This window comes from Neophocaena asiaeorientalis, unplaced genomic scaffold, assembly GCF_003031525.2.
Source record: "Neophocaena asiaeorientalis asiaeorientalis breed wild unplaced genomic scaffold, Neophocaena_asiaeorientalis_V1.1 scaffold59, whole genome shotgun sequence".
Classification (NCBI taxonomy): Eukaryota; Metazoa; Chordata; class Mammalia; order Artiodactyla; family Phocoenidae; genus Neophocaena; species Neophocaena asiaeorientalis.
This window is the reverse complement of record NW_020174268.1, coordinates 13,190,213-13,203,234: the sequence shown is the minus strand read 5'-3', so window position 1 is coordinate 13,203,234 and position 13,022 is coordinate 13,190,213. Positions and strand designations below refer to the sequence as shown.

Here is a 13,022-nt window from a genome sequence, read left to right as displayed (position 1 = left end):
CTGAATTAGAGCCAATCTCTTAACCATTCCCATAGCTATTTTTGTTAATAAACCAGAAATAGTAAGAGGAGTTGAAGTCGTTTCACACATAGAAGTAAAACCAACTTTTAACCAGAGAGAATATCTAGGTCAGTAAAAGGTTGGAAGTTAGCATAAGGGCTTGTTTCTTATAAAGTTGAATTTTGGAGCTGTTACAGAGAAAATATATATACAGAGTATAATATTTTACAATTTGAGAATATTTTGTTTTTAAATTCTTGAATTCTAGAACTTTTAAAATATTTGCTTCTTTGTCATTAGTTGCTGTGAGAATTAAGTTATTTACTATATGTAAAGCACTTAGAATAATACTAAATGGTATGTGAGGTTAGGTGGTGGTATTATTATTACCATTATTTTCAAATTTATATTATACAGTGTGCTCATCCATCCATATTAATGAACACCTTTCATTGATGGAAAATTAATTTGACTTCTTGAATCTAATCTCTAGCCCCTGTCTGAACCTAATTTATGTCTTCTTTTATACTTTATGTAATTTATAAGCCAAATGCAACCTTTTTTGGAATAAAGTAGAACATACGTAAATATATATATAGATCTTTATTTCTAGAATTTAGCACTGTTAGTGCATGGACTTTTTCTTGTCCACAGATATACTTCTAGTTCTTAGAACAGTAAGTTCTAGTCTTTAATAAATAAAATATTTGTTGAATGAATGACTTCACATTTGTCACGCATTTTATATATGGCTATTATTTTCTGCCTAAATTTTCCATTCTCTAGATCAAAAAGATATCCAGTTTGTTAATGTTCTTCCTTAAGAATGGTACTTATTACTGAATAAACTAATTAATGTGAGATTTGATCAATAGACAATAGGAGTATCATTGTATCTTTTATTACATGTGTATTTGTCTATTGCTGTAGTAAAGTAGCATTTGGGAGGAGGAATACTACTTTTGACTCACTTGGCATAATGCCACAAGTCAAATATGCTGCCATTAAATCAGCTTTCTTACCCAGTTCACATGTTTTTTTTAAAAAAATACTACTAGATATTAGATATTTCTCTTGTAAACATTTTTAACATTAATTCTGTTATTTCAACATTTACTGTAAGTTTGCTAATCTAGTTTCATGTTTCTTCATATTCTATACATGGAGATTAGACCCACCTATTCTTTTTCAGTTACATCTATTTTATTTGTCAGTCTAGTAATATAAAATAAAATGAATTTTCATGTCTTAAAATTTATCCTTAGTGATCTCTGCATCTTCTAGTAATTTTCACTTTTCAAAACCAACATCTTTTTAAGGGAATTTGCCCAGAATCCCACCTCTTAGTCATTTGCTCTATTTTACTATATTTTTTGAGATTTGAAATCACCTTTTCAAATTGAAAAAAAAAAAAAAATTAGACTTCTCTTTGCTAGTTTTAATTTTAACAGCACCTTTCACTTATCTGTAGTGAAATTTTCATCAAAATTAATTTCAGGCTAGAAGACTTGACATTTTTTAAAGTAGCTAATACTTTCTTGCTAGCTTTGCTGTTATATGTGTAACCACTCACATTATCATTGGTGATTTTTTTTCTGTTTATTTTTAGCTGGTTGGTGGAGAGTTTGACTTGGAGATGAACTTTATTATCCAGGATGCTGAGAGTATAACATGCATGACAGAGCTTTTGGAACACTGTGATGTCACATGTCAAGCAGAAATATGGAGCATGTTTACAGCCATCCTACGAAAAAGTGTTCGGAATTTACAGACTAGTACAGAAGTTGGGCTAATTGAGCAAGTATTGCTGAAAATGAGTGCTGTAGATGACATGATAGCAGGTATGGGATTATCTGACAGGAAAGTATAATTTAAATGTTTATAAAGATTCATATACTTCTCTTTATATTCTATAGGTTATATAGTTTTGTTGAAGCTACCTTGTTTTAAAATAGATAAGTAGAAATGTATGGGAAATTTGCCTTTTATGTTAAGGGGAAACCTGAAGATGACTTCTGTATTAGACAAAAATAATTACTATTTTGGTTTTCCAGGTTTTAGAAAATCTCAGTAATGTGGAATAAGTGCTATGAAATCTATCAGAAAAATAAACAGTACATTTCTATGTAGAACTTAATTAATAAACCTTTATATAATTAAAATATCACAATACATATTACATTTCTATAAAATTACCACTTTATTAAAAGTTCTGTGAACGCCATGTTCTCCAATCTGACATATATGGTACTATGACAGGAGGTGCTAAAAGCCTTCGGACAAGCAGGCTGTAGTTTTTGGAAGTGTCGATTTTACTTTGATATTTTTTTGGAGGAACTTTTGTGTTAAAATAAATGCAGATATATTGTTAATTAGAACATACTATTTGCATGAAATTTCAAGATAAAAATAATAATTTGGTGTTTGTTATGTGTTATTTCAAATAATAATTTTCATATCTGTAATTCTTCACGGTCAATCCTTTACCCACCTGCAAGTCCATTCTCCTCTGTAGTTAGATGCACTTCAGCAGAAATGTTTTGAAAGATGGTCGCAGAGCAACAGTTATTCCCAGAAAATAAGGAGTTTGAAATGTTGATTCTCTTAAGCCATGAATCTTCCATATAACTTTCTTCTGACATGAAAAGGTTTCATAATTCTAAAAGTGCTAGTATAATTCCTCACAATATATGATCAATATCTGATCCTTAAAAATAGTTCAACACCAGAAAATCCTCTATAATATTTTGATCTATGCATAATTAATTTTAATATCAGTAGAACAAAACATTAAACAAGAAAAAATAGAATGAAGAATAAAGATCAGTGCTTTTTAAATTTAAGCAATATTTTGAAATTTTTGTTTTTCTTATAGAGTATATTAAAATCATTTCTAATTGCTTTTGAGGTGGCATCTATCTCTATTTAGAATGATGTACTGTTCTCTATATTGGTTACTAATGGCTAACTTCATGAAAAATGAGAATCAAAATTAAAACATCTTTTTGATGAAAATATGGTACCATCTGCAAATTTTAGCATTAACAGGAATTTATATGTATAAACTTATATGTACACATGTTGTATAGAACATCATGTGATCTTTGAATCCTCATATCTGGATTTAAGCCCTTAAAATTCTTTTTCTTTTCTTTCTTTCTTTTTTTGTAAATAAAGTGCACTTTATAGAATGCACTTTAGAAAATGAGCCACAATTACGAACATACTAGCTTACTGTACATAATTCATGAGCACTGAGAAGTAAGCTGATAGTAAGCATGATAGTACCACAGAGCTTTTCACATTTTCTGTTATACAAAGCTTCTTAATTCCCTTATCCTTTATTCTCATTAATGATAATGTGGATAACACAAATTTTTCACTTTTTGTTATTTAAGTGATGAATAAGTGTTAGAAAAATACCTCTACCTTACTTTTCCATAGAGAAATTAAAATTTAGATGACATACTAATGAAGCACCAGTAACCACCAAAACACTGCTAAGTTTTCACTCTTGAGTATTTTGTAGCATGCTAAGTTCAAAGTTTTTTTCATTTAATAATATGAAGATATCATATTAGAAGGTGGTTAAACATCTATAGTAAATTGATAAGAGAATTTCATAGTCTTAGTATTTTTTCTCCTTTAAAAATCTGGTACAGAAAAGACCTTTTTTATAGACCTTTTAAAATTTTATAATAAAATTAAAAACTGAGGTGCTTGGCTATCTTATCTGTATAATAAATAAGAAATCTTAATAATTATGTAATTAAATACAAATGTAATAGGTCACTTTTTGTGACATACATAGGAGATGAGATAAAGGTTTGGAAATATAATTCTTTTAAAATAGTATTTGTAGGCATACCTTTAAGAAATCTTCTATGAAGGTTTTGTCATTGCAGCTAATTGCTTAAAAATGCTTTATATTAACTTAGGATTTTAAAGTGCTTGGTTTTTATCTAGAATTTTTTCTTAGAAGCAGATATTCTGACTAATATGTAGTAACTATGAACATTTTCATTACTTGAATGATGAATGTTCTTTCATTAAAAGATATCTCTTTAAAATATCCAGTCACAGGTTTATCGTAGAGATTGCTTACTTATAATGGTGTTAAGTAAGAATAAGTCAGTTCTTTACTGATGAAAATAACCATATTAAATTTCTAATTTGAAATACATAATAAATATTTTTAAAGTCTCAAAGTTCAACTAACTAATCTATGATATTGGATAATGTATAGTACATGTCAATAATTATTTCAACTTATCCTAACCTAACCTATTTTATTAATTGATGATAAATTGTTTATAATGTATATTTATTGTAATAACTTGCGTAGTATCTTTAATTCTTAGGATGTGCTTTAGAAATTGAGAAAATGAAGTATAAGTATTTAGATGTTTAATTTCTTGCAAAAAATGATTGATAGAGGTACTATTACAATGTCTAGAGATGAGAAAGTAATCAGAGACAAGGGATTAAATGTATAATTTTTTCTTATTATCTGGTGAGCTGGTGTGTCTCTTATATGAACATAAACACATTATCATAATGGATATCACTAGTCAGATGTTCAAATGGTACTTCTATTTAGAGACTAGTAAGTAAGAGTGAGGGCGCTGGAGCCATACTGCCTAGGTTTGAATTTTGACTACCACATAGTAGAGTGCGTTGTTGGGCAGTGTGATTAAGTTATCTATGCTTCACTTTCCTCATTTTTAGAAGGGGATAATAATAATACTTACCTCATAGGCTTGTTAGGAGGATTTGTGAAGTTAATGCATGTAAACCACTTGGAATAATGCCAGGCAAGGAGTGAGTGCCCCAAATTGTTGTTAATGGGCCAAGGACTATTTCAAGAATGTACTTTATTAAGAGTAGATAATTCTAAAAGAAAATGTGGTTAACCATCACTTTTTCATTTGAAAATAACAAATTTACAATGTTAAATCATTGTACCATTGCAGTTTTTTGCCTACTTTCCCCAGCATATAGCAGATTTGTGTGTGTGTGTGTGTGTGTGTGTGTGCGCGCGTATGTGTGTGTATTCTGAGAATTTATAAAATCCATTTTATATAATTTTTCAAAGAGAACTTAATTGAAATGGTAATTCTGATGGGGAGAAAATCCTAAAATTCAAATATTTTTTGCTTATCTGATGAGTTAAAAATTGTTAATTAGAACGGCTATTCATGAGGGCATTTAGCTATAATACATATCCATATATATGTAGAAATGACAAGATAACTTTTGCTCTTTCAAAAAGTATATTTACCTTGACAGATGGCAGCTCATGACTAGAGTTCAGAATAACTTTATTTTCCTTTGAAGATCTTCTAGTTGATATGTTGGGGGTTCTTGCCAGCTACAGCATCACTGTCAAGGAGTTGAAGCTTTTGTTCAGCATGCTTCGAGGAGAAAGTGGAATCTGGGTAAGCCGTGGTCAGAGGGAAAAGTATTCAATATCAGTGCATTAATACTTAATGTTCAACAGTTCGTCTCTAGAGAGCTATAAACTTGAATTTGTAACGGAAATTGTTCCTCTTAAAGAGTTTATTAAATTATTTAAAATTAATTTTCTTTCAAGTTAGAAAACATTCTGGTGGTTAAGGTGATATATTAGGTATTTTTGTTAAATTTGTACAGTGACATTTCTTTTTCTTGTTTCCTTAGCCAAGACATGCAGTAAAATTATTATCAGTTCTTAATCAGATGCCACAAAGACATGGTCCTGATACTTTTTTCAATTTCCCCGGTTGTAGTGCTGCGGTAAGTTTTAAATACATATGCTTGTTTTTATTTCTTTTAAATCAACTCTGTGAAGGTATAATTTACATACAGTAAAATTCCCCAATTTAAAAAGTACAGTTTGTTGAGTTTTGAATAGTCCTGTAACCATCACGACAGTCATGATTTAGAACAATTCTGTCACCCACCAAAATTCCCTTGTGTCTCTTTGAAGCCTGTTCCCTCTCCCTAGGCTGTCCCTTGCAACCTTTGATTTATTTTGTGTTTGTATAATTCTATCTTTTCATATAAATAAAATCATATAGTATGTAGTCTTTTCTGCCAGGCTTCTTTTACTTACCATAATGCTTTTGAGATTATCCATGTTGTAGTTTATCAGTAATTCTATTCCTTTTTATTCTGAGTAGTATTACATTTTATGGATATACCGCAGTTTATCCATTCACTAGTTGATGGACTTTGGGTTTTCAGTTTTTGGTTATTGTAAATAAAACTGCTAGGTCTTGAATAAAGGTCTTCTGCAGGTATGTATTTTTATCTCTTGAGTAAATACGAAAGAGTGAGATTGCTAGTTTTTATGTTAAGTATGTATTTCATTTCATGATAAACATGCAAATTGCTTTTTCTGTAGTGGAAGATTTTGCATCCCCATCAGCAGTGTATGAAAATCCCAGTTGATCTGCATCCTGGACATTGTGTCTTTTTAATTTGAAGCATGTAAATGGTTATGTAATGGCACCTCACTGTAGTTTTAATTTTGTATTGCCCTTATGACTGATGTTGAACATTTTTCATGTGTTTATTAGCCATTCTTAAATCTTTTGTGATGTTTGTGTTCAAATGTTCTGTTCACTTAAAAAAATGTGATTATTTGTCGTTATCTTAAGAGTTCATTATATATTTGGGGTGTAAGTTAATTTGGAAATGTGTTTGTCACACATTTCTCCCAGTCTGATGCTTGTCTTCTTATTTTCTTAACAATATTTCTTGAAGTACAAAAGATTTTAATTTTGATGGAGTTCAATTAAAATTTTCTTTCTTTTATGACACATGATTTTATAATCTAAGAAATCGGTATAAACCAAGGTCACAGGATTTTTTTCTCTTATGCATTCTACTGAAAGTTGTGTTGTTTTACCTCTTATGTTTAGGTCTGTGATCTCTTTTGTATAAATTTTTAAAATATGATGTGAGGGAAGGTTGGAGGTTAAGTTTTGTTTGTTTAACATATGACTATCAAATTGTTTCAAAGCCATTTGTTGAAGAGACAGTTCTTTTCACATTGGATTGTGTTGGCACCTTTCTTGAAAACTATCTGGCTGTGTTGTGTGGATCTAGTTCTGAGTACTCCAATTCATGGGACACAATATATCTCTCCCTTTTTTTCATTTTCTTTGATGTTTCAGTGTTTTGCAGTTTTCAGCATGCCAGTTTTAAACATCTTTTGTTAAATTAATTCACAAATATTCCATATTGCTTTATGCTAGTATATAAAAATGCAGAGCTTTTTGTATGTTGACCTTATATCCTGAGACCTTGCTAAACTCACTTGTCCTAGCAGGTTTTTTTAGTAGATGCCTTTTTATTTCATTTTGTACCTTATTGCACTGGCTAGGACCTTCAATTAGTAATCATAACAGTCTTGACTTATTCTCAGTCTTGGGGAGAGCATTAAGTATTTCACCATTAAGTATACTATTAACGTTAGGTTTTAAGATATATCCTTTATCAGACTGAGGAAATTCTTTTCTATTCCTATTTACTGGGTTTTTTTTTTCATCATCAGTAAGTTAATATCAGTGTTGAATTTTATCAAATGCTTTTTCTGATTTTATTGAAATGATCATATAGTTTTTCTTCTTAATCTTTATTAATGTGATGAATTACAGTGACTGATATTTCAGTATTAAATCACCTTTGCATTCCTGGGATAAAAACTACTTGATCGCAGAGTAATAACCTTTTCATACAACACTGGATTTGATTTGCTAACATATTGCTAAGAAACTTTGCAATTATTTCTATGAGTGATTTGACGATCTATTTTTCTTTTCCTGTGATAGCTTTCTCCAGTTTTGATGTTAGGGTAATTCCTCATAAAATGAGTTGGGAAGTATTTGTTTCTCTCTATTGAAGAGTTTGTGTAGAATTGATAATACTTATTCTTGAATGTATGCTAGAATTCACTATTGAAGCCATCTGGGTCTGGAGTTTTGTTTGTGGGAAGGTTTTAAACTACAAACTTGGGCTTCCCTGGTGGCTCAGTGGTTGGGAGTCTGCCTGCCGATGCAGGGGACACGGGTTCGTGCCCCGGTCCGGGAAGATCCCACATGCCGCGGAGCGGCTGGGCCCATAAGCCATGGCCGCTGAGCCTGCGTGTCCGGAGCCTGTGCTCCGCAATGGGAGAGGCCACACACACACACACACACACACACACACACACACAAATAATAATAATAATAATAAACTACAAACTTAATTTCTGTAGTAGATATAGGGAAGTTTTCTGTTTGTTTTGAGTAAGCATTGGTAGTGTGTGTCTTTCAAGTAATTGTCCAGTTAATCTAAGTTGTTGAATATATTGGCATAAAGTTGTTAATCATATCCTCTATTATCCTTTTAATGTCTATGGGATATGTAGTGATGCCTCCTTTTTCATTCTTGTTACTATATTTTTTCCAGTCAGTCTAGCTGGAAGTTTATCCATTTTGTTGTTCTTTTCAACTAGCTTTCTCAGTAAGCTTGATTTCATGATTTTAATATACATGGTAGCATTGTAGAGCGTATGTGTAATTTTTGCCTAGAAGAACCGGTTTTGATTTCTGAATCCTCTAGTTCATTACTGTAGAGGACTAGTCCTTAGTGTTTCTTAGCTTACTTTCATGTAAAATATTAGCATTTTATAATGGAATAGGGTTATTGTGAGCCTGTAATGAAATAATATACTATTTAAGCACTATATAAGTTGTAAAACATAATGTAAATATTTATTGCTCTTTGGTTATTACAGGTACTTAAATGTCCTTTCAATCTCCCATTTCATCAACCATTATCCTAATTTTATATTTTTTCCTGACTATTTTGTTACTAATCTTTTAAGTTAGTTTCTACCAATTGTGAAACAAAAATAGGAAAGTTAAAAAAAAAACAAAACACTTTCAAGATGGAAGCAAATCATTTTACATATCAGTTTGTTAGTGTAGAGCATATATAATATGTATGTATATTGTGGTACTTAGCAGAGAAAACACTGTCACTGTCCCTAAGGGGATGAGGGTTATTTTATATGTAATAGTTCTATTATACACATATGTATTTCTAATACATTTTACAGAGCTGTTGTTGACCTGACATCTGATAGATTTCAGTCTAAGGTATGGGGAAGAAGAGCAAAGTGTTTTGACTGAAACATAAGCAAGTTGCTCTTTTATATATAGAATTAACAAAGTTTAATTAAAACGGAATTAATAACTGTTTTAATAAATTGCCTGAATTGCCTCAGTAAGATGGCAGTTAATCCGTTTTTAGCCATTCGGTCACCAATTACCTATTGGCATGCAATGCATTTTACACACACATACACACACACAGAGATAATTTTATTTATATGTTAGTAGTAGTGTATGTTTGAATTGTTTTTGCTCAGGGGATATTGGTGGACTTACACTATCTCTTCTGCCTTTCCTGGTTTTTCCTGCATCAGTCATTTCCATAAGGGGTAGTTTGGATCAAGAGTATATTCTTTGTAGAGGAGGAAGCAGGGAAGGAACTAGAACATTTATAACTATTATTTCATTTGAGTCATACAAGCTATATAAGATAAATGGTATTATTGTTGTTACATCAGTTGAGAAAACTACGTAAGCCTCTACAGTATAACATTGTTCAGAGTCTTAAAGTAGAGTCACAACCTGAACCAAAATTTGCCTGCGTTTCATTTAACAATGGATTGGCTAATTTTCAGACATGTTACTTCTGCTATTGAACTGCTGAAAAATTCAGATAGGAGCTGATTTTAAAACCCTTACCATTACAGTGTGTTTGATAATCTGCTTCTGGATGAGCATGAACCAGTGGCATCTTAGTAACAAGAGGGTACATACTGTTTGGACCACTGCTCATAGCAGTGGCTTTGCGTGATTAAAATCATGATACAACTTACTTTCCCTCCAAAATAACCATATATGCTAGGCCTTCTGAATTGTATTTTATATTGTGGAGATGCCTTACTATGAGCCTGCTGCCTCTACATGAGCAATTTGGTAATACTTACAGAGAGTTAGTTGAATTCTACAATGATTAGTGTAAAGGTGAATGACAGATGTAGGATGGCATTTTACGTGCTCTGTGACCTTTATGGATATACTGTCTAGATTTGCTTTTCATGATTATGGTTATTTCTTGAATTTGCTTAATTTAAGAAATAGTACACTCTTCTATTCACTGAAATAGTTAACTGAAAGCATCCTATATGAACATCAAAATCATTTTTTTTGCAAATTGCAACAGATAAGAATATAAATTTTGGAGTCAGCTAGTCCAGGAGACAGTGAGGGATACAGATTTCAGGGTCCTATGGACTCATTGGACACAATGAGGGATACCCAATTGTGGATACCAGAGTATTGTAGAAGGAAATACAGAGGAAATGTGAAGGCAGCTTAAATCCAAAATCATAGAGATAGTCCAAAGGTCATGCCATTATCGCCATGGGATTAGAAGGAAATATAAAGAGTCTAGAAAATGGGTGATCAGGCACAAACGGTTGGGGAGTAAATGGGCCTGGATTCCACATAAGGTAGTACTCTACAAAGTTAGCTTTTGTGCCTTAAGGGAGAGTGTATGCATCAGTTAAACAGTTGAAAAAGGCTAGGAATACAATGTGCACTGTAAGAAGGAGCTGGTTGGTAGGTAAGTAGGAGCAGGAAGTTGAGACATACCCTCTAGAAATGGGAGAGTTCAGGTCCCTAAAACATTTTTTCTAGCTGTTACATATTGAAGACTATACTTCAGTAAAAAAATACTAAATTTAAAATACATATGTAATAAGAAAATAATTTTAAGAGAATGTCCTTGAGTAGAGGTAACTATCTTGTTGAAGAGATTGGCCATAATAAAGATCCTTATTTATCTATGAAATTTTTAGAAGTCCACAATGAAACTAAGAAAAATGCAGTCCTAGAGCCTCTCAGGTGTTTCATACCAGTTGTAGCAAGACCAAAGACCATTATTATTTCATTATCACTCAAGCTTATTAGCTTTTTCTTTTGTGAGATTTTTTCTTTTTCTGTTGTATTTTGGTTCACTAGTGTTTGCAACTGAATGTGATTTAGGACTCTCTCAGTCCTACTGTGGTGGAAGTGTAGTTCTGGAAAACTTGAAGAACAGCTTGTCTCAAATTCTTTCCTGTATCTCTTAGTTTAATGCAGCGTGTAAGTTCCAATGTAGGGCTCAGTAGACCAGATGATAAGACTGATGATATAGAAAGTGCTAGGGCCACTGGTTGGAAGTAAGAGATCTCATGGGCATGTGGAGTAATGGGGGAAAAGAGAAGGAATGGGCTGCACTCTGCGTGCTTATTAACGCCGCTATGATAGTGCTGTCAAGGAGTGCCGTGGCTGGTACGAAAGGGCACTTGGGTATGCTGGTTGTGGCCAGAGGTTGGAAACCATGAATCTGACCCTGTTCCAATTGTGTTCCACAGGCATTATGAGCAAATTAATATATTTGTTAAGCTATTATTATAATTCTATAGAATCACTTTACTTTTCAATGTCCTCAATAAATATTTCTCCTGTTTACCTTGGTACTCTGAAGCAGCTATAGTAAGTGAAATCTAGTTTAGTGAAGCTTATGGAGGTGTTAACCAGCAGTAAACTTGGCAAGAATTGCATTTTGCCAGCAAACAAAAAAACAAAGTAAAATATTTCCCTTTTTAAAAAGTCGAAAAAAGGCTGTATTGACAATTAAAGTGCCTGGACTAATTGCTTAAATATTAAAATCTGAGAGGACATTGTATAGGAAAATTTTTATTCATTGTTAGGGTTTGAGTCTTCATTTGAAATGGTATGTGTGTTTATGTGTTTTTGTGTGTGTGTTTTCCTTTTGTTTTTATTTATGCAGCAGGCGCTTTGCCACTTTGAGATTTTTCATTGATCACATATTGATTATTTTCTATGTCTTAAGTCTCAATGCTGGGAGTATAAACTATATTTCTTACTCTTTGGGAACTCATTGGTAGACACAAAAGCAGCTTGTTAGAATAAGCTATTGTAGATTTAGGTACTAAGTGCTTTGGAAAAACAATGAAAAGGGAAAGTAGACTGGGGTGAAGTCCAGGAAAGCTTCACAGGAGAAGGAGATATTAGCCTGGTATTGAGGGTAATTGCGATCTTGTTGGAGGAAGTGTTTTGCACAGAAGTAGCATCATGTACAAAAAGGGGAGCTGTAACAGAACAGGTGGAACAGCTGCTGTGTTTAGATATACTTTGGAAAGTGGGGTAAGGTCCAAGAAGAGAATAAGATTGAAAGGGTTTGTTGGAGCCACAGTGTGTGTGAACAGCCTTGTATAACCTGCAGAAATTTAAACTTTATTTTATATGCAGAGGATTTTTATATGGAAGCTATATGTTATATTTGAGTAAGGTCATTATCAGCAATACGAAAGATCTGTTTGGAGGAACAGATCAGTTATAAAATCATAAACGGGGGCTTCCCTCATGGTGCTGTGGTTAAGAATCTGCCCGCCAATGCAGGGGACACGGGTTCGAGCCCTGGTCCGGGAAGATCCCACATGCCGCAGAACAACTAAGCCCGTGCGCCACAACTACTGAGCCTGCGCTCTAGAGCCCTTGCACCACAACTACTGAAGCCCGCACACCTAGAGCCCGTGCTCTGCAACAAGAGAAGCCACTGCAATGAGAAGCCCGTGCACCACAACCAAGAGTAGCCCCCACTCGCCGCAACTAGAGAAAGCCTGCGCTCAGCAATGAAGACCCAACACAGCCAAAAATAAAATAAATAAAATAAATAAATTTTAAAAAAATCATAAAGGGTACTTATCTTTTATGTGAAGGAATTTAGATATCTCATAGAAAGATAAGTAAATCCACTCAGATGTTTTTGACTTCAAGTCAAGTAATATACCACTTTCTCATTTTTTCCTTAGAATGTCTAGATTTTTTTTTATTAATATTACCTACTGAATACTATATTATTCCTTTCCTACTTGTGAGTGGATTTGAATCGTTTTTGGTCATAAATTTCAA

General features: G+C 32.6%; 1 protein-coding gene across 1 annotated transcript in view; it reads left to right on the top strand.

The window, feature by feature from the left end:
* Positions 1–13,022, top strand: part of NBEA (neurobeachin) — a 609,882-nt gene that overhangs the window by 50,744 nt on the left and 546,116 nt on the right. Inside the window, exons 2-4 of the mRNA XM_024755508.1 lie at positions 1,610–1,841; positions 5,338–5,438; positions 5,680–5,775. Of these exons, the coding sequence (XP_024611276.1) occupies positions 1,610–1,841; positions 5,338–5,438; positions 5,680–5,775 (429 nt within the window). The remainder of the gene's footprint in view (positions 1–1,609; positions 1,842–5,337; positions 5,439–5,679; positions 5,776–13,022) is intronic.